The sequence below is a fragment of the Falco peregrinus genome, chromosome 3 (genome assembly GCF_023634155.1).
Source record: "Falco peregrinus isolate bFalPer1 chromosome 3, bFalPer1.pri, whole genome shotgun sequence".
NCBI classification, from domain to species: domain Eukaryota; kingdom Metazoa; phylum Chordata; class Aves; order Falconiformes; family Falconidae; genus Falco; species Falco peregrinus.
This window is the reverse complement of record NC_073723.1, coordinates 62,599,768-62,620,180: the sequence shown is the minus strand read 5'-3', so window position 1 is coordinate 62,620,180 and position 20,413 is coordinate 62,599,768. Positions and strand designations below refer to the sequence as shown.

General features: G+C 43.7%; 1 protein-coding gene and 1 long non-coding RNA gene across 16 annotated transcripts in view; one reads left to right on the top strand and one right to left on the bottom strand.

Moving 5' to 3' along the window:
• Nucleotides 1–432: 432 nt before the first annotated feature.
• On the bottom strand, nt 433–2,557 carry LOC129784084 (uncharacterized). The gene is made up of 2 exons (XR_008746486.1): nt 2,104–2,557; nt 433–1,022 (listed from the first exon to the last, which is right to left on the bottom strand). It is a non-coding gene; the product is annotated as an uncharacterized LOC129784084 (long non-coding RNA).
• Nucleotides 1,862–20,413, top strand: part of PIEZO2 (piezo type mechanosensitive ion channel component 2) — a 314,952-nt gene continuing 296,400 nt past the window's right edge. For all 15 annotated transcript variants that reach the window (XM_055799791.1, XM_055799795.1, XM_055799802.1 and 12 more), the window contains exon 1: nt 1,862–2,138. In XM_055799791.1, coding sequence (XP_055655766.1) covers nt 2,075–2,138 — 64 coding nt within the window. In that variant the 5' untranslated portion in view covers nt 1,862–2,074. The remainder of the gene's footprint in view (nt 2,139–20,413) is intronic.

The window sequence follows — 20,413 nt, the reverse complement described above, 5'->3', positions numbered from 1 at the left end:
ACCTCTGTTAGCGCAGACAGATGTTGTGTTTAAACTCCATGTACACACTCCTGTCCGAGTGTGAAACGGCCATACCTCCTCAGAGGAGGCTTGGGCTCTTTGTGATACGGGTCCTGTAAATGAACCCGTTAGGCACATTGAATTAGCATCTGTAGTTGATTTTTCTTAGCTTCCCTGAGCATTTTCATATTTGTAAGCCTGGCGTTCTTTACTTTCCCAATATACTAGTATCAGAGTCAGCCTGTTATATAATATTTGAATATCTGAATAACTGCCATTATTCAAAAACCAAAAAACAGTTGTCCGCATGGCTTAACACACATCATTTGAACCTCCAGAACACAAAGTTTTTCTTTTTTTTCTTTAAAATACCCTTTGTATTTTCCTGTGAGTCCCACTCATGTTTACAAGCATATTTCTCTGCAACAAGGATACAAATTATTACTAATTTATTTTTTTTAAAAGCACATCAAAGCACAGGATGCTTCAGCAATTATAAAAATTAACAGGCCAGGACTTCAAGAGCAACTCTAAGTCTTAGTAGGTTTGAAGTAAGACTGGATGAGGTCCTTCACCAGGAGGAAACACTGAGAATGGATGTTAAGGACCCCAGGGTCACTGCTCCCACTTTCTCCAGATCTTTCACGAGGTTGAAGAGTTATCTCCAGCACTGCCCCCACGGCGTGGATTTTCTGTCCAAATGTGCCTCATTTAAGTGGGAGGGACTGCAATATATTGCCGAAGTTTAAATGGACATTTGCTTGTATGAATAACAACATTAACAACTTTCTATTTCACAGTGTCACTATTTCAACCCCAATGATTAGGTGTATTCAGCAGACACCCAGGGATGCACCAGCTGAGCTTTGAAACTGCCCCTTTAAACCCACAGCACTTTCTAACCAGCACTGTGTTTTAAAGGGTAAAAAGCTTTCCAGAAAAGTCAAATGCATTCCAGCGACCGAAGATCTGTTTTTTTCCAGGCGCCAATTTTCTTGTGGCCCTAAATGTGCTGCTGAAACCTGGGGTGAGAAATGAACAATTAGAGAAAATTGTTCCCCCCCCACTCAAGAAAAAAACTAAACAGCAAAAATCTAAACGAAAAATAAAATTAGAAAAATCAAGTAAAAAAATATTCCAGGAAAAAACCTCTGAAAAACCAACACAAAAAGAAGCGTTAAGGAGAAACTGTAAAGTCTCAAGTGCCGAAGAGGAGCCAGCTGGGGGTGGCAGCGCGGTGGCAGGCCGGGCTGCGCGAGCAGAGGGGCGCGGGCAGCGGCCGCTCCGAGCGGCGGGGCAGGGGGTAGGGGCGGGGGGCAGGAATGGGGGCAGGGCCGGGGGCAGGGCGCAGGGGACAGGGGCAGGAGCAGGGGTCAGGGGTCAGGAGCGGCAGGCAGGAGCCGGAGGCAGGGGTAGGGGCGGGGGGCAGGAGCAGGGGAAAGAGGGCTGGTTGCATGGGTAGGCAGCAGGGTCGGGGGGCAGGAGCCGGGGGCAGGGAGCAGGGTCGGGGGGCAGGAGCCGGGGGCAGCGGCACGGTCGGGGGACAGGAGCCGGGGCAGGGTCGGGGAGCAGGTCGGGGGGCAGGAGCCGGGGGCAGGGTCGGGGGACAGGAGCCGGGGGGAGGGGCAGGGGCAGGAGCAAGGGGCAGGGGCGGGCGGCGCGCCCGGCCCCCTGGCGGCGGTCCGGCCCCGTCGGGGCGGGGCGCGGGGAAGTTTCCTCGCGGGGCGCGGGGCGCTCGGTGTGGTGCCGCCGGCTGGGCCCGCGCCGTCGAGGGCGGCGGGCGGGGGGTGCCGCTCCGCGCTGCCGGCGGAGGAAGGAGGGCGGTGGGGGGAGCCCCGAGGTGGGGGGGGCGTGTGCGTGCCCCGGGCCGGAGGTGGACGCGGCGCTGCTTGCATGGGCTGCCGCCGGGATGCGGCGGGAAGCGTGAGGCGGCGCGGCTGAGGCGAGGCGGGGAGGGGACGAGCGATGCTCCGCCGCCGCGGCGGCTCCGCGCACCGGCGGACCTAGGAGCGGCGGTGGCGCGCAGAGAGGGACGGCTCTCCGGGCGGCCGGCCGCGACCCCCGCCCCGCCGCGATGGCCACCGAGGTGGTGTGCGGGCTCACCTTCCGGCTGCTCCTGCCCGTGTGCCTGACTGCCGGTACGTCCCTCCGTCCGTCGGTGGGTCGCCGGGCGGGTGGGCGTCCCGGGGCCGCGGGACCGGTCCTCGCAGCCCGCCGGGCCGGCGGCTTGCGGGGCGCTCGGCAGTCTTTCCTCGCGGCTGCTCCCACATTCCGCTATTTCCCCAGGAAACTTCAGACTCCGTAGCGCACCCCTGATCTCTTACATATTTGTTGTTGCTGCTGTTAACGTTGTTACTAGTTTTTGCGTGGCTGCGCGCCCGGGGGCCGGGGCCGCACGTGTGGCGGGCGCTGCTGGACCGGCGCGCGGGGCTGCGGGGCCCTTCGCCCGCAAACACTGCGGCGGGGTCTCGCGGCGCCCCGCAACCCCGGGGAAGGCGGGCGGGGGGGGGGGGGGAACGGACGGACGACACGAGGACGGACGGGGGACATGACTCGGTGCTCGCCCTCCAGGCGTTCCGGTTCATCTGCCGTGTTAGGGTTTCGGGGGTGCTCCGTAAAAGCGAGGAGCAAGCGTCTTTCGGAAGGAGCGATCTCTGATTTGCGGAGGTTTTCAGGAGGGAGATTTTCAGTATTTTGAGAGAAAGAAATTTCCGTTTAATAAAGCGCGTTACTTAGCAGGCGGCCATCCAGGAAACGAATCATTTTTGGATGGAGAACTGCCGTGTCCAGCCACGGGTGAATATGTTGGTATTAATCCATCCCCTCGGCGCGATTTTAAACATAAAACTCGGAACAAGCTGCGATTACCCGCTAGGACGGGAGGACGACGGGCGGCTCTCGAAAGCCGCGGTGCCGGAGGGCGGGTCGGGCGGCCGCGGCCGGGGCTGGTGCCTGCCGGGGCGGGAGGAGGGAAGGCGGGTGCCGGGGGTGGTGTGTCCCCCCGCAGGGCGCGGACGGACCCCCTCGGCGGCCAGCCCGGCGCCGCGCATCCCCCGCGGCCGGCGGAGCGGTGCGGGCCCAGCCTCGCGCGGGCGCCGCGGGGCCCCCAGCCGGTCCCGGCCGCCGCCAGCCCCCGACCGGCCGCGCTGGGCGGCGCGGGGGCCGCCTGCCGTCCCGGGGGTGCAGCCCTCCGTGCGGCCTCGCCGGACCCCCGGGTCAGCGCTGTCCGCCCCCCGCGGCACACGCAGCCTTCCTGGGGCTTTGCCCTTGGCGAGCCCCGCGGCCAGCGCCGCTCCCCTTCAGCACCCTCCCTCCGCGCCGCCCGGGAGGTGCCCCGCGCTGTCGCCCCAGGTGCCCTCCGCTGCCCCCCGCTGCCCCCCGCCGCTCCTCCGGGAGCGAGGACGCGGCCCCCGTCCTCGGCCCCGCCAGAGGCGTGCGGGACCCGGGTCGCGCCCTGGCGCCCGGCGGCGTGCAGCCTCCCCTGCCTTCACGGGTCGGGAGTGAAAACGATTTTCCGCCGTCGTCTCGCTTGAGGCGACGCGGCGGGTGCCGTCGGCGGGGTTGTACCGAGGGCGAGATGGCGGCGGCTTTGCAGGCTGTCACCAGCACCTGCGCGCCCCTCCCGCCCTTGCCGAAGCCCGCGGGCTCCCCGCAGGTGCCCAGCCCTGCGCTTGGTGGCCACCGCTGGGCCCGGGGAGGGCGCCGCTCCGCAGGCCCGTGGGCGCGGGGCCCCGTCCGCTTTGGGGCCCGCCCTGCGGGACCGGGTGCGCTGCCTGGGCGCGCGGGGGGCTGCCCGCCAGCCCCGGGGGTGGTGGTATCAGGCGGCTTTCTCGGCGCCAGGGTTGGGCATAGGGCACCCCCTGTTTAAAACCTCTGGGGCCCCATCTGTATTTTCTTTAAGCTGGGGGAAAGTGGGTTATGGATGAGGGTGAATTTGCTGGAAAGACACGTGGGAAGAAGGAAAGACTGGAAAAAATAAATTGTGTTCAGGTGGAATTTTCTTATGTTACTCTAATAACGTAATACCTAGCTGCGGTATTAAAATAGTGAGGTATTGTTCTGTCAGGTGCTTATTCTGGTTCTTGCCAAACTCTTTCTGTATCAAAACAAGTTCAGATAAAATTGTTTTGCTGTCCCGATTCCCAGTATTTAGTAATGCAGGGATACTTTCGCATTGCAGTTATACCTCGACAGATGAGAACTGATGTTGTCATGAATTGTTTATGCTTGTAAATCTTATTCATCTATAGATTAATTGAAATGTAAAACCTGAAGGAGGGACTTGTCATCCTGAGTATGAAACAAATCCCGCTGCAGAGCTTTTGGTTTTGGACCCAGTGATCTTGTTCAGTTGGATCTGAGAGAGGATAAGAGAGGAATCAGTAAATGGACAAACAGCTTTTCTCATACCTTAATTTACCGTGCCTGCAAATCTTTTCCCCTTTACAACCTGTTAGCAGAGTGCTTATCAGGGTGAAACCTAGTTCAGCCTGCTTCACTTCTCCACTTCTCTTGCATCTTGCACCTGAGTTGTCCCCAACCAATGCTCTCCTCCTTTCCAAAGCATCAAGGAATTGTTCTGTGGGCTTCTGGAAAAAGGTGTTGTATAGTTCATGTATCAGTGATGGGGTTTTGTATGACTTACGGTGAGGTTACATCCACAGCTGAAAAGCTGCCCTGAGGACTCACTGCGCAGTGATGCCTTGTGTCTCCTACCCGTGGCTGGGCAGTGAGTGTGCCTGAGAGTGCCAAAAGAGTGTAAATACAGAGTTGTTCTTTTGGTTCAGAATCCGCGCATGTATGATTTTAAAATGCTAGATTACTGTTGTTTCTTACCGTGGTATAATGTGCTCTTCTGTTTCTAAGAGTAGAACGTAACAAGGTTGGAGAGCCCTGATGAGGTGTGTGGAGGGCAATGGCAGCTGTGGCATACTCGTTAAAAATAACACAACTGCAAAGCTGAAAGATCATTCCTTAAATACTTGGAAAATGGTTAATGCTTCAAATCCTTAATACTTTAAATACTTTATTTTAGAAGTAAGTAAAATTAAATTCTGGTGCTGGTTATCTTTGCTGGTATGAAATACTTTCCAAGCATTGATTAGTAATAAGTGAGAAAACACAATTCTGTATAAGATTTTTTTTAGGATGAGATTTGTAGCTCTGAAGAGTGTAATCTTGTGCAGGTAAGCCTAGATGAATCCATTTAAAGCTCAAGAATGACGTGTCCCGAGTGGCTGCTGAAGATGGGAAATTTAATATGTATAAAATGAAAGACTTTTTTGGAGATTGAAAAGCTGATTTTAGGTTTACGCCTTCAAAGTCGGTCCACCATCATGTTATTTTCATGATAAAATCTTATGTTCAGTCTGATGTGAACCTAGTGCTTAAATGATAACTCACAGTAATGTGAAACTTCCTTGCAAATAAAGTACTGTGGTCTGTAATAAGACAGAGTTGGATCTGTTGCTTGTTTTTTTTTAGTGCGATTACTGCAATGTGATATTTTCCTGTATCGTAGTAGTACAATGCTGAAAAAAGAAATAAAATGGAGGAAGCTTTTGGCACTGATGGTGGGAAGTGGGCTTTTTGTGTTTTAAAGCTTGAGCCTTGGCATGAACCTGTCGGGTTTTTGTTATTCAAATGAACTTGAAACATGCAAAATGTTATTTGTCTCTCTGAAGTAAGGCATCAGAACAACTCTTTGCTAATTGCTTTCTTTGGTTTATAAAGGCTTGAACCACAAAGTTGCACTTCACATCATTTGATAACAATTTTTAATTATTCTGCTTCCAATTGTTTTACTTGCCACACAATTCATTAGTTTTTTTTCAAGCAAAATACTATTTTCAAATGTGGTGCTGGGAAGAAAAATGCTTAGAGAGGACAGCTTTCTCTGGTTTTTGACTAATGCTGTTGGATTGCATGTTATCAGCAAATCTGCTTTGGTGAGCTAGCTGCCTGGCCCAAGTGCTTCCGAGAAGTTACACTTGCTTTCTGAACTCTTGAAATTTGACCCAGACAAAGTAAGAATTGTAGGAGTTTCTAGAAAGTTGGGGTTTTGCTGAGGGGGGGGGGAGCACAGGTATCAGTGTTTGGTAAGTGGTGGTAGGTAAAAAAATACTTCAGAGTTTTTGTAGGTGACAGAATTCGGATATTAGTTGGAAGTTTTCACTTGTTTCTTCAAGCCAGATCTTTGAACTCCTGCTAAATAGTGGGAATTGCTTTTATTTCTCCTTTCAGTGGCCGTGATTCATCAGAATGGTCATCTCTTTAGGGTATAAATGATGTTTTGCAAAGAATTTTTTTAAAGCATGCACAATATTCTCAAAAATGTGTATATTGAATTGTTGGAAGTGCCTCAGCGGGACAGACGTCCTTGTCCTGCCTTGGAAGGAAAAGGTAGATTCCAGCATGCTTGGGTGCTCTTTGACTTTTATCCCCAAATTAACAAATACGGATGAAAACTTTGGAGGGGAAGTATCTGCATTGTTACTTTAGCAGGTAATAACATGCTGTTAAAATTATGTGTTTTAAAGAGTATTTCAGAATCCAGTTCCTCCCTGTATGTTTTGATGCTTTGAATTAGTACTATTCACATTTTCTATAGATAGAAGTTGGACAATTCTGTAATATTAAGACAAGTCTGTGGAGGCAGCGAACCATGTCATGCTTGGATTCATTTTTTTTGGGGGTGCTTATCCTTGATTTTATTGGAGGTGGCTGCTTAAAATCCGTAAAAATGATGGTACAATATGACACTGTGTTGCAGTTTTGAGGCAACTGAATGATTTTTGTGTGCCAGTCTGTGCAGGTGATGTCAGGGTGATGACAAAGCAAGCAGCGATGCAGGAGCTTTCAGACTAGAGGGTAATTTGCTTAGTGACTTTTCATGTGGCAGTATAGATGTGTGGATATGTGGATATTAAAAAACTCTGACATATTTTTGAAGTTTAGATAAGCTTTGCATAGTGAAAGTGCTGTTTATTATGCTTGGAAATTGCACAGCTACTGAAAAGAATGAAAGAACGATCAAACTGTTGTGGGGTTTTTTTGTTATTATGGTGGCATTGGGGAGTATTTATTATTATGTACGGAAAAAATAATTATATGGAACAGCATGAGAGAGGTTCACATAGGCTTCCTGTTACATTTTAAAACTGTTGTTAGCCCAGAACACTCTTGAAATGTCAGTCACAGCAACAAGAAGTCTAGGAACCCCTTAATGGGTAGCGTGCTGAAAAAAAAAATTAATTAACTTGGATGTCACTTTGCACAAGAGATCCTAAAATGGCTGTTAGGTTTTCTTCCCCTCTTCAAATGTTTAGAAATTTATCTGCCTTCTTTGATTAAAGGAAGTTTTGCCTAGTTCAGTGGGAGCAGGTGAAAGATGTCAAGAATGAGAAATAGATACAGCCTTGCAGGAGCAGCGTTTTCCAGGCTTGTAGGCACAGGGTTAGATTTTCTTGTTCACAGAAAGTAAATGTAATTTCAGTCTCTGTGGCTTCCATCTTAGATCAATTAAGATCCAGAGAAAAGTGTTTCGGGGAGAGCAGGGAGGCAGCAGTCGCCTGCAAGCACCGTGTGCTCGGCTGTAATAGCCATATCAGGCTGACTGCCTTTGCTTCCCCCTAGCACGCAGGCTGGGAAACACTATTTAAAGATTCATGCCAAAAAAAGGGGGAATAAAACGTCTCTCCTTATGTTCTTACCACCTCTAGTTACTTATCCTAACTGTTCTGTTAAGTGGTCTGAATCCACTTAATGGTTAAGATGAGATAAAACCAAAACCTATAAATTTGTAAGGCTTAGGGCTTGCCTGGTAGGTAACTTGTTCCACAGACAGTATTGAACTTGGGAACAGAAATCCGTGGGAGGCAGCTGACTGGAGAGAGATACTTGGAGAAAGTGGACAACTTGCCTGATAACTGTAGGAACTGGAAAGCATTTGAATCCTTTATTTGTAGTGCTGGAGCTCACAGGTATCAGTTGCAAATCGTGTCATGCATGAAATTCCTCCCTGTCTCCTAGTAAAACACTGAGCCGTATCCTCCTGTTTGGTTGTGTGTGTGTGTGTTGTTTGGGGGGTTTTTTGTTTGTTTGTTTGGGTTTCTTTGTGTTTGTTTGTTTGGTTTTTTTTCTAATTACAGCAGTCAAAATCATAGCATGAGATGACAGAACTGTAGATATTTTGGGATCAGATGATTCATTTTTTTCTGAGGATGTTTCTGAGGGAGGTCAAGGAAGAGAATGGTACCATTATTGTACCCATACATGTGTAGCCACAGTGCTCTTTCATCTCAAGGAGTTTGCCAAAAGTCCCAAAATGTGGGAAACAAAAACTGTTAGACAAAAGGGTGGAGGGACAGAGTGCAACAGTTTTAACCACTGAAGAACTAGATTTTACGGTGCAGCTTTACCGGCATGTCTGTTGGAGTAGTGAGTTGCAAATGCTGGCAAAAGCAGACCAACTTCAGAATGGCTGTCATGTCTAAAAGGGCTCTTGGAAGGGAATATTATGAAATCATGGGTAAAAGGACTCTTGGAAGGCAGTATTATGACATGGATTGTATGTGAGAGGGACTAGTGATGATGAACTCTTTCATAACAGTAAAATTGTAACAGTAAAATCTTGTTCACATGCATGTGAAGCTGCTGGATGTTTGCACTTCGGCTTTTCTTTTCTAGATCTCTTTTTCCCTTTTGATGTTGAAATGATAGCCCTTGCGAAGCTGAAGCATGTTATTTTGAGGATAACCTTCACTTGAACACCAGTAACTACTTTTTCCTTTTGGATGGCAGCACTCTAAGCTTAAACAGGCTGTTTGCTTTTCGTCGTGAAGACGGATGTTAGCAATTGCGGATTAGTGAAAAAACCTGTGTAGTCAAGTAGATTGTACAAAACTTTGTAATATCTTTAGGCAGTTCTAAAGATACTGTAAGTATGACTTGTTAAGCTAGTAAAAGGCTGTATAGCAAGTTTTTTGGGGTTGGTTGGGTTGTTTTTTTTTCTGTGCTGCAGCAGATTGATCAATGCTAGTAACTAAATCAATCCAGGTTTGTTTCCTAGGGTAAAAATTTTCTGTAATATTACTTTTGTGGTGATCACAAGTCTTCATGCTGTCATCTTGACAGATCTCTGAAGCTAAGCAGATCAGAAGCTGGCAGCATGCAGATCAGTTTTCAGAAAAAGTGCAGGTGTTGCTGGCAGGAATACAAGTGACGGAGTCCTCTGACTTGTACTGAGAGAAACTGGTATGCTAGGGGTTATTTTGTGAGATAAAACAGCTTAAGATTTTGAATATTAAAAAAAGAAGTGCACAGGTTGAATTATATATTAACTTTATTTTGGTGCGTTTGTTAGGAGCATATCCTTTGATGCATTACGTTCAGGATGTGGTTGAATTAATGCACTTCTCCTCTTCTCCTGAAAGTCTCACCTGTCCATTTCCTGTCTCCAGTAGGCAGCTGGAAAACCTGAATGTCACATTAAGGTTGCTGTTCTGTATCGTAATTCCTTTTATATCTGTAATGCTGAGCTGCAGTGTTAGCTTTGATAATATCCTGTAGCAATGAATTCCATGGGTGAACCATGCCATGAATAAAAAGGAGTGCTCTTTAATTCATTTTCAGTTTGTTGCTTTAGTAAATAATCCTTTGGATGGGAGAAAGTATGTATAATCACTTAAATCAACAACAGTCTAGTATTCTGTTTACTCTAACACTTTAGAATAACATTTGCAAGGCATAAAATCAACCATTAAGATTAGCTGTAGAAATTAACAGCTCTGAGTTTCCTATCAATTGTCCAGTTCTGAAGAGAAAGGAATGAGAATTATGTAAATCTGCCTTCCCCATTAATGAAGAGTTTTAGTATGCTATACTTTTACAGTTTGAATCCTTAGAGAGTGCAGCGTAGCAGTTCTCTGAGCTCATTCGTGTAGCCTTCAGTTTGGAAGCTCGTTTGGAAGTGAAGTAAAACTTAAAGAAGTGAGTGTGTGTGTTTGTGAGTGATGTACTAATCACTCCCTTTTTGGCAAAATATTATAAAGCATGGGACTGCAGACATTACATACCCTGTCTACTGTTTCCAAGCCACTAATTTGTTAATGTTGCTTGACAGAACCGTAACTTAAACCCAAAGTATTTTAAGTGGCATTAGAGTGAGGGTCAGTTATGCCCCTTATTCAGGAGTTGCACGGGAGGCTGAAAATTATTTCCTTAACAGATAAGGGTGTGTGTTCTGGATTCTCACTGTGTTGAAGGATATGCAAACTCTATGTGGGTAGAGAGGTGCTAAACAAGTGCTGTCTTTTCCCTAGTCACACTAATACTATTCAATAAACTGTACACTGATGGCTTTTTGGTAAAAGACATGCTATTAGATAAATCGGCTCCTGGGTAATTTGAGGAACATTGAATTACTTTTGCTAGTTGTATATTCCAGGTTGCAATGATATGTTTAGCCTTTAGCTTTTTTAAAAAGCAGATTGAGACTGGAAAGGCTCAGAAAGGAATGATCAGCGAAACATACTGGATAGCCAGTGTACTCCCCACCTTGTAAGCTGAAATAAGCCTTTCTCCAAACTGACAAATCTCCAACTGTAAAACGTGATGCTGATTACAGCATGTTTACTTGTCTAGGAAATAACCTGTTAATCTCTAGCAAGCAAGTACAGTGACACTTACTCTGAATTTCATTTTAATACATGCTTATATATTAGAAAATGTCTGGAACATGCAAAACGTTTTCATAGTAGCTGCAACTGTTTGTGTTTTGGTTTTCTTCCCTTGTTATATTTGTGGCTTTTTACGACATCTTTCAGAATAACAGTTTCCTGGTCACTGAGAATAAATTAATTCATAAACCCAAGGCAAGCGAGGGAAATTTGTCTCCACAAATCCTGATTTATGTAGAAAAAATTTACTGCCATAAATAAATATTAGCTCATGTTGTCATTTTGTTGGCCTACTTCTATGAGAGTATTGTTAAACAGTATTCATAGCTGTAATGTAGTTCCTAAATGCATTAGTCCTTCACTCAGTGCTTAATATTTTTAAGTTCTGTCCTATTGCATTCCTTAATAATGCTACATTTTTTTACACAGATACATACTTATATCCACCTCAACAAGATAACAGCCTAAAAGAACCTGTATGTTTTAACCTTTTGAAACTTTGTCAGAGACCAGACTTTCTGGCACGTGTATTGCAGAGCATCTTTTAGAAGGAGCGTGCTTTCAGTTGCAAGCATGTAATTATAATTACTTTCTACATTTTTGCACGAGTCATTGATAACATCAGCATTTTCTTTGTTGGCAATAATTTTATGCTTCTGGGTAACAAATCGTAGAGAAATATTTATACCTTTTCTAAATGCTAGATTATAAAATTGTTTTGTTCAGGTTGTAGTGCTGTCGGTCAAAGAAATTCTGTTGTGGTAAGTGTGCCACCAACCAGAGAAGCTGTATTAAGTTTTTCACTCTTTCTTTTCCTTCTTTCTTCTTTAGACATTTAACATGTCAAATAACTGTTTAATTTAGAGAACAAAGATCTATGAAGTATGAACTATCTCGCTTATTTGTTAGCTAAACGCTACACATGTGTATCTGCAATATAGTGCTATGTAAATAATAAATACCACTTCCCTAGATTATTTTATCTAAATTGAAAGGAAGTCTGTAACCAGCTTTTTCTTTTGAAAACCCACTTTGGATAAAATGTCATTGCTGTTTTCTTAGAAACAAAGCTTCTGGTAAAGATAATCAAGTTCAGCACTTTCTTTCATCATTGCAATGTATAATTGAGCACACCCCCACCCCAATGCATTACCGTGTCTGTTGGTGTGTTTGTGAAAATATGTTTAAATTGAAAAGATCTTAATCTCATAATTCAGGCTTTTCACTATGTTTCTTGTTATATAGACTTTGATGTCCCATTTTCTCTGACCTTGTTAGTTCTTTTCTTCTGAAGTCGGATCAGGTCTCTTCTAAAAGAACTGAACAAAAACCCCTCCTATGGTTTTAAAGATATTTTATTGACGATTTTTCAATACAATTGCTGATTAGGGAAACTCTGTGATTTACTTCCATGATAAATGAGCTTCTCCTTCTTGCCTAATGTGACACATCTTTCTTTTCCTAAGCTTTCATGCCTTTCTCACCATATGGATCAGGACCTTTTGTCTTTGTTGGGCAACAATGTATGTGTCCATATTACTTGAAAAATGCATTTCCCTTCTTGTTCCTTGGGAGGGGCCTGTCATTTCCATGGGGTGTAGTTTGGAGGTCTTCCTTACCTGAGCCTACTGCTGTGCTTGTTAGCATGGCAGGTCGTACAGCTTAGCTCAGAGCTTCACTGTTTCACTAATGTCAGATGAAACAACTTTTATATTCCCAAAGATGCAGCACAGAAAACAATGGGGGAGGAAAACTTAGTCAGCCACACAAGCTGTATTTATTCTGTACCACACAAGCCTTAAGTGTACCCCCGCCTCCTTTCAAAATAAATCCAATAATTGACTTAATCTCCTTGTTTAGTGGCTGGTTGCTCTTAACGATGGCCCCTGTAATGTTTAGAAGGATTAGTGGTCAGTGACGTTTATTTTCCATCACTGGTCTGCAAGTGATGCTTTTCTCGTGAAAGAAGTCTGAGAAAATTGACCCTGTTATACACTTCCTCGACCCAATACAACTTTCCTCCCCAAGTTCTAATCTTTTGATTTGTTTGATCTTGAAACACACTGTCTATGTGTATACTCTGAGGCAAATAAGAAATACCGTGAATATATACAAGTTTATTGATATGTGTCTTAAAATACCCTTCTGTAGTGTTTAACCTGTCAGACATTTGTTCTTATTGAACTGAGTCAACAAGCTCAATCATCATGCCCATTAGTGTACATAAACATCAAAACCTGTTTCTCACAGCTTTTCATCGTCATCTGCAATACAGCACGACAGTTGCTTGAAGACCTCTACAAATACATTCCTTGTTAATTTGCTGAAAGCAGAAGTAAGCATACTCTTTTTATGTATCGTTAAAAAGATCCTTGCGGTTTATTGTACCACTGTGATTTTAAGCAAAAATTGCTTTAAGAAACAGTAACCGTATGTGAAAGAAGCCACTGTCAACTTTTGGCAGCCTCAGTAAGCCTCTCCTGAGATCTACATTTTTATCATAGCGTGCAGACATACTGAGGGGTGTTTGACAACCCCACTCTGCCATTTTGAGGGTCTGGAAGTGGGGGGTGGCCTAATCACTTCTGTTGATCCCTTGCTGTTGAGAGGTCCAGATTAAAATGCAGAAAAGAGGCAGGCAGTACACAAGCCTTGCTCCCTACAGCTTGGCTGCTCAGCTGTGAGCTATGTTGGCAATAGTAAGGAAATGGCAGAAGGACCCAAATGGTCATTAGTGTACCCTGGAGGATGAAGCAGCTGGAACTGCTAGAACTGCAGAAGGTGGCTATCAGGTTATTTCCTTCCCGTATTTACTGTAACTGTGTTTGGGAGAATTCCTGTTGCCTTTGAAATGGAAAAGTAGTATAATTGTTCCAACACTACACAATATTGCAAACTGGAAAGAACAAGAAAGTCTCATTACCAGAGTATCCTGCCTGCATAATTAATGCATGTTAGTCGTTGTTGGAATACACTGAAATAAGAATGTAGCAGTTAAAAATCCCACAAACACACACACACACAAACCAAAAAGGATGAGATTGCCAAGTCACTGAAACTAGCATCTGTTCTGAGAAGAAAGAATAATGTTCTCCTGTGGGACAAGTAGTTCCATAGTTATTCAGTTTGGGTTTCTCACACATTCATTTGAAGCAGTTGAGGTTGGCGGCTCACCTGCAAGGTTTCTGGGGTGATTACAGGATGGGCTCTGGTCTGTCTCTGTGTTTCCCTCTTTAGAGCATCTCAGGCTGGAAGGCAGCTCGGGAGGTCTCTTCTCCAGTCTCCCTCTCAATGCAGTACTGAATTTAAATGTGACTGCTCAGGGTGTTCCTGTTGTGTTTTGAAAGTCTCTGAGAATGGAGGTCTACAACCTCTTCCAGTTAGCCTCACAGTGATTGTTTGGTGGGGTGGGTTTTTTTGTGGGTTTTTTTTTGTTTGTTTGTTTGGTTTTTTTTAACTTTCCCCTCTTATATCTTTCTGACTTCAGTTTGTGGCCATTGTCTCTCAGTATACACATCTGTAAAGAGCCGGGCTCTGTCTTTTGTGTAACTTGCCCTTAAGGTGTTGGAGGGCTACTGTGGGGTGCCCCTGGAGGTGTCTGGTCTCAGGACTGAAGGAGCCCTGGTTCTGCAACCTCTCCTCATGGGGCTTTAAGCTCCAGTCCTGACTGCCCTCCCTTCGAGCTGTTAAAGTTTATCAACGTATTTCTTGTCCTGAGGGGCGCCAGGATTGCACATGGTGCTCTAGATGTGGTTTAATGAAGGCTGAGTGAAGGGGAATAACCACTTCCATTGGGTATGCTCCTGTTTGTACAGCCCAGAAGCTTACATTGAACGTTACAAGGGAGATCTGATCAAAAACTCTTTCACCTTGAGTGTGAGAAAGAGAAGGTAGATGTTGACAATTTTTATTATTCCTTAAAAAAAGAAAAAGAATGAAACACTATGACTTCTGTACTGTGATCAAAGGTTCACGAATAAAAATAAATTTATGTTGGAATTCATGTTGGATATTATATCTGAACAGTCAGCATTGGTACCCAGACAGAACTTACAGGAGTTCTTCTGTCTCTTTTTGATTTAAGGACCAAAGTATCTAGTCTTTACAGTAAGTCCTACACTCTCTCTCCTCACATGAAAGATATATTTTCTTCAAAATGTCCTGGTTATAGCTTTTGGGTTTTGGTTCTAAACTGTATAGCAGTGGGTCTTGGAAATCCTGCGGTGAGGAATTGTTTCTTCAGTCTTTCTCTAAACTCATTGGTACCTTAAATCTCAGAGAGTGCAATTTTCCATTCTTGGTTTAAAAAAAAAAATTAATTAACCACAGCCAGTGTCTGTAGGGCTTGTTCTGATTTGCCATGTCTTAACGCATACAATATGCACTAAAAGGCTCAAAAAGGTTAAGCTTGTGTTTCTCAGCTGGAAGTGCTGATTATTAATGAACGTTATTCTGTAACATTGGCACAGTCATTTGTCACTGGCTTGCAATGAATGGAATGATGAATTAATACAAGACCTACAGCATTTCTTCTTCATTTCAAGAACTGTCCAATGCTGGCATCCTCTAAGAGGCCAACTAGCCAGTAAATTATTGGCATTAGTTTCCCAGCAATCATGTTCACATACTTGAATATTTTTAATTAATCAGTATTTGTTGTTATTCTGCAAATCACTGACAGCTAATTTGTTTTAAAACCACAGGAAAAAGATCAGTCCTGCATGTTTCTGTATTGCGTTCTTTTCTCCTAGATGATCTCCATCTTATGTAGTATTGACAAATTACTTTTAGCAGTAGTTACTTTACTGCTGGATGGCTATTTTGAAACAAGTTTTGAAAAGCTGGCTTGTATTTTGGATATATGAAACACTTGGTGCTAGTCATTCACAGAATCTGTTGTAGTGGGTTTTATAGATCCAGCAGAATGAATTGTTTCCAAATTTTTGCCTGAAAACTACAAGGTTTATGTACTCATTTGACTGTAGTGTTTAGTTAACAGTGCTGCATTTAGAAGGTCAACCTGCTGTATATTGGAAATTCTGTTCCTCAACCTCTTTCATTCTACAAGCAGCATGGGATATGTTGCAGTTTAACCATATAAAAAGTTGAACCGCTCATGGCATGTAGCGTAGCTAGCCTTCATTTGGTAAAAGGCAAGTTACTGATATCGGAAGTTACACATGACTACTGTTTTTTCTACTGTTCTGTACATGCCTGTTCTTAGGGAACAGCTGATTTCAACATGAAAAATGGTAACTGATGTAGTATACTTGTAGCCACCTAGATGACTTTTCTGAGGGCTACTAATGCTGTTAACTGTCAGAATTGTGGGGAATGTCCTCGTGTCTTCCTGCAGCTTAGCACTGGCTTTTTGCACTGTCTGCATCTGTTGCTCCTTCCCTTTGAAATATTAATACCACCCCCCATGCTACACTACAAATAAAATATGTACTGAATGCATACAAATAAAATGTCATCTGAGCATATCATTGCAGAAGCATCACACTTAATTATTCTTTTCATTTGGCTGCCTAATTTGGCAACCTGTGTCATCTGTTGCTCAAATGTGTTTTATTGTGAGACCGCCTTTTCTAAATATAAAACATTTAAAAAGGGTATTGATATGTACAGGGAAATATCAAGATAATGTGTGCTTTAAAAAGTGGTCTAGAACTATTGGTAATTTTATCTTTAGAGTTTCATAAAGATTGTATAACTAAAATGTTCAGATATTTCTGATATTCTAGCAACTAGGGTGTGTACCTCTCCTAGCATGTGGGAGTAGAAAAAGCTAAAGATGATGTGCCTGACTTTCAGAATTGCCAGACTCCATGTAATTTACTGAATCATACTTGCCTGGGGATACCCATCCTTTTTGCAGATCAGACCTGACAAGTTTCCTGTTTGCATCCCACGTCTGTGCATAAGGGGTGAGTAAGATCTTGCATAGGTGAAGAGAAGTAGCATGCTGCAGAACAGAATTTTGCAAAACTGTGTTACTACTAAAGGTAATAAGGTGAATCAAAGTAAACATATGCTATTTTCCCATGTAACACCTTTTTTTTTTTTTTTTTTTTCATTTCCTTCTTGAGGTGATGCATTTAAAATGTGTTCAGGTAATTCATTCTGTTAGTGCCATTTTTTTCTAGAATAAATCGTTTTATTCTTTGACATGTTGATGTTGGTTGTTAGGATTGGTGCACATTGGTTGCTTAATTGATTTTAAAACATCACCTTCCAGGTTGGCAGATTCTTTAATGCATCATACAATCTTTTTTTTTTTTTTTTTTGAAAAAGTAATGATTCCCTAGGCAATGTCCAAGAAGTGCTGCTAGTGCCAGAAGGTTACTCAGAAAGGCCAGCGTCTTTATTCCATGAATTAGGTAACATGTAACACACCATATCATCTTAACAAACCTGATTAAATCAGAGGAAGATGTAAAACAAAATTAAAAAGAAACTGCTGTTGCTGTGTTTTGTAATGTGAGATAATTAATCATAAGCTTGTAATTCCCTTCATTCCTGAGGTATGTGTGTACCTAATTAGATTGTTGCTTATACTTAAAATAAGAAATAACTGAGATTCAGCCTCAAAGTCAGCAGTAGTGTCTGTGGTTAGTGTAAGACCACAAATTATGTCAAAAATTAATGATGTCATGGGTATGCACAAAGAGCAGAGAAAAAGACACTCGGAATGCAGCCTTGGGCACAAGAGAAGGAAAGTGTCTTTTATGCAGTGGTTAATCAAAACTACAGGAGAAGGTAGTACCAGTGCTGTTCGCAGAGCTGTTGTTAACACATTGGAGTGAAGTTGTTTGTTTCATGTTGCTTTTCATCAAAATCCCAGTAAAAAGCATTGTACTTCAAGAACCACTGCCACAAACTGCAACATCATTGTCTCTCCTCACAAGATTCCTTAGGCTGGCAGAGTAGCCTCTGCTGCTAGCCATTTTTTCCTTCTTCTTTTTAATTTTTTTTAGCTGTTCCTGTTTCTTGTTACTGATTGGTATCACATATCCAGTGAGATGCAGTAGTACCTTGGAGGTGGTAACTTTGGGGTGGAGGTGTGTGTTGGTATTACAATGAGATTATTTCATCTGAGGAAAGTAATTTTGCCACAATTGTTGGCTGAGCAGTGGACATCTCATATATTCTTCCTTTGACAACCGCTATGCAGCTTATCAGCTGTGTGGTGCCGCCAAGTTCCCCCTGCGGGGAGCACAGCAGAGCCCGGCCGCGGGGTCCCCGCTCCGCTCCCCCCTCCCTTACTCCTGTCAGCAGGTGCCGAGGTGGCAGGGTGCCTTGCTCAGGGAGCCGTGGTAAGGCAGATTCCAACCATCCCGAAAGCGATAGCTGTATTTTACCCTAAAAAGCTTTCTGTACTACTGTGTTTCTATTAGGTCTCAGTTTTCTCTAATTTCCTCCCCCAAAGTAATTTTCCTACAACTGCTAATAAGGTAGAGGTTTAGGCTAGAACAGACTTTTAAGAGCATAGAGTCCAGCCATTAACCTAGCACTACCAAGTCCACCGCTAAACCACGTGTCTAAGTGCCACATCTATACACACATCTTGTAAATACCTCCAGGGATGGTGACTCCACCCCCTCGCTGGGCAGCCTGTTCCAAAGCTTGACAACCCTTTCAGCGAGTAAATGTTGCCTAATATCCAATCTAAACCTGCTCTGGTGCAACTTGAGGCTGTTTCTTCTTGTCCTATCACTTATTTGGTAGAAGAGACTGACGCCCACCTGCCTACAGCCTCCTTTCAGGTAGTTGTAGAGAGTGATAAGGTCCCCCCGAGCCTCCTTTTCTCCAGGCTTAAAAACCCCAGTTCCTGTAGCTGCTCTTTGTAAGACTTGTTCTCTAGACCCTTCATGAGCTTCATTGCCCTTCTCTGGACACACTCCAGCACCTCAGTGCTGGAGTATTCGTGTGGCGGCCTCACCAGCATCGAGTATGGGGGACGATCCCTTCCCTTGTCCTGCTGGCCACACTGTCTCTGATACAAATGGCCTTGACCTTGTAGTATTTGAATCTTTATATCTTGCATTGATTTCTTGTGAGTTTTGAGTGGTCAGCATCCCACAGTATCCATCTGTCGTCTTTTTTTGGAAATAACATTAGTCAAATATAGAATGGGTAGTGCTACCTGAACTGTCTTATAATTTAAAAATTATAGCAAAGATGCAATAGGACTGATTTATTTGAGTCAGATTTACTGACAGTGGTAATATCAAACAATTATATTCTAATAATTTAAATGATGCTTCTGTTTAGAGAAATCAGGATCCTTTGCTGTTATGTAACAGGTAGGGGAAGAAGTCATACCTAGCCCCAAATGTGTTTTTTAGGTATGGATGGAGTTCTAGTAACTTGAAAGTAGTTATTCTCAGTGTATCCTGGCAAATCTGAAATTGGGTTATGACCAATGGAAAAATAATCTGAGAAGATGTAACTGTATGAATTAGGTGTTAGTATGAAGTATGGTAGAACATTAACAATTTAATTAAGGTGTGCTATTCACAGATACCTGCAAGGCACATGACTAAGACTAGGTACTATGATATGCATTATGTTTTTTGCTGGCTTCTAGGACATAGAAATGGAAGGTTTTAACATTCAAAGGTTCTCTGTGATGGATGTATTAGTAAATCCAAAGTCCCTGTGAAGAGATAGTTGGCTACCTTGAGATGAAACAAACTAATAAAAATTGTAAAGGGAATGAATATGTTCACAGTGATGTGAGAGATAAATTTGCTGTGGTTAAGTCTGGAAGGCTGTGAAGGCAATTTACGTGGTTCAGGACATGACTGGCACTGTTGAAAACATCCACTGGGTTGAGGGTCAAAGACAGCATAGCACATGCAGAAAATAACCATGTGCTTGGTCAGATGCCTGCTTCATCTTTCACCGATGCTCAGTGTCAGCAGGCGCAGTATCTGCCCAGTCTTCCAGTGTCTGCTAAAAACGTGCATGCGAATTAATGCACAGAGAAGAGCATGTTTCTTTTTGAAGATCTCTCTCTTAGCAACTTGTGAATGATTTTGTCAAGATATTTCAGAAAGGGTTTTTCTTACAGTACTTGTGGACACGTCACCAGGTAAATGTCCTGGTTTATTGGCTGGGAATGACAATTGAGCTGTTTCTCTTAACAAGAACAAAACATTGCAGAGGCAAGTCCAGTTACATCTTCTGTGCATTGTCTTCATAGTGTCTTCTGTGTATTCTGTGTGTTGTCTTCATAGCATTACTGAATTCCTTAACGTGCAGTGAAGTAAATGGGCTTTCAAAAATGTGAGAGTGTAGATGTACCTAGTTTTAATACACAAAGTGATCGTATTTCCTTTTGTGGTTAATGCTATAAATCCATAGCAGAGGTATAAATAATTTTTTGCTACAGTACTAGAATTGGTAGGTAGAAGTGGATTACCCTGATTTATCCTCCCAGGTGGCTAAATTTAGAGAGAAAGGGTGTGGAAATCCTGTGTCTGAAACAAGAGTGAGACAGCAGAATATTAAAAATTCAGGTCTAGTGGTGGCAATGGATTTCTTTTTTGCATAACCAGAGGGTAAGTGAACATACACGAGGCATCTGAAGGTACATTTAAAGTACCTGGTGGGTGAAATCAGACTTTCAGCTAAACGGTTTCCTTAGTCCATAGTAATACACTGGATTATTTTGTTCAGTTGAATAGGGATACAGATATTTTCTATTTTCCTAGTGTTATTGTGCA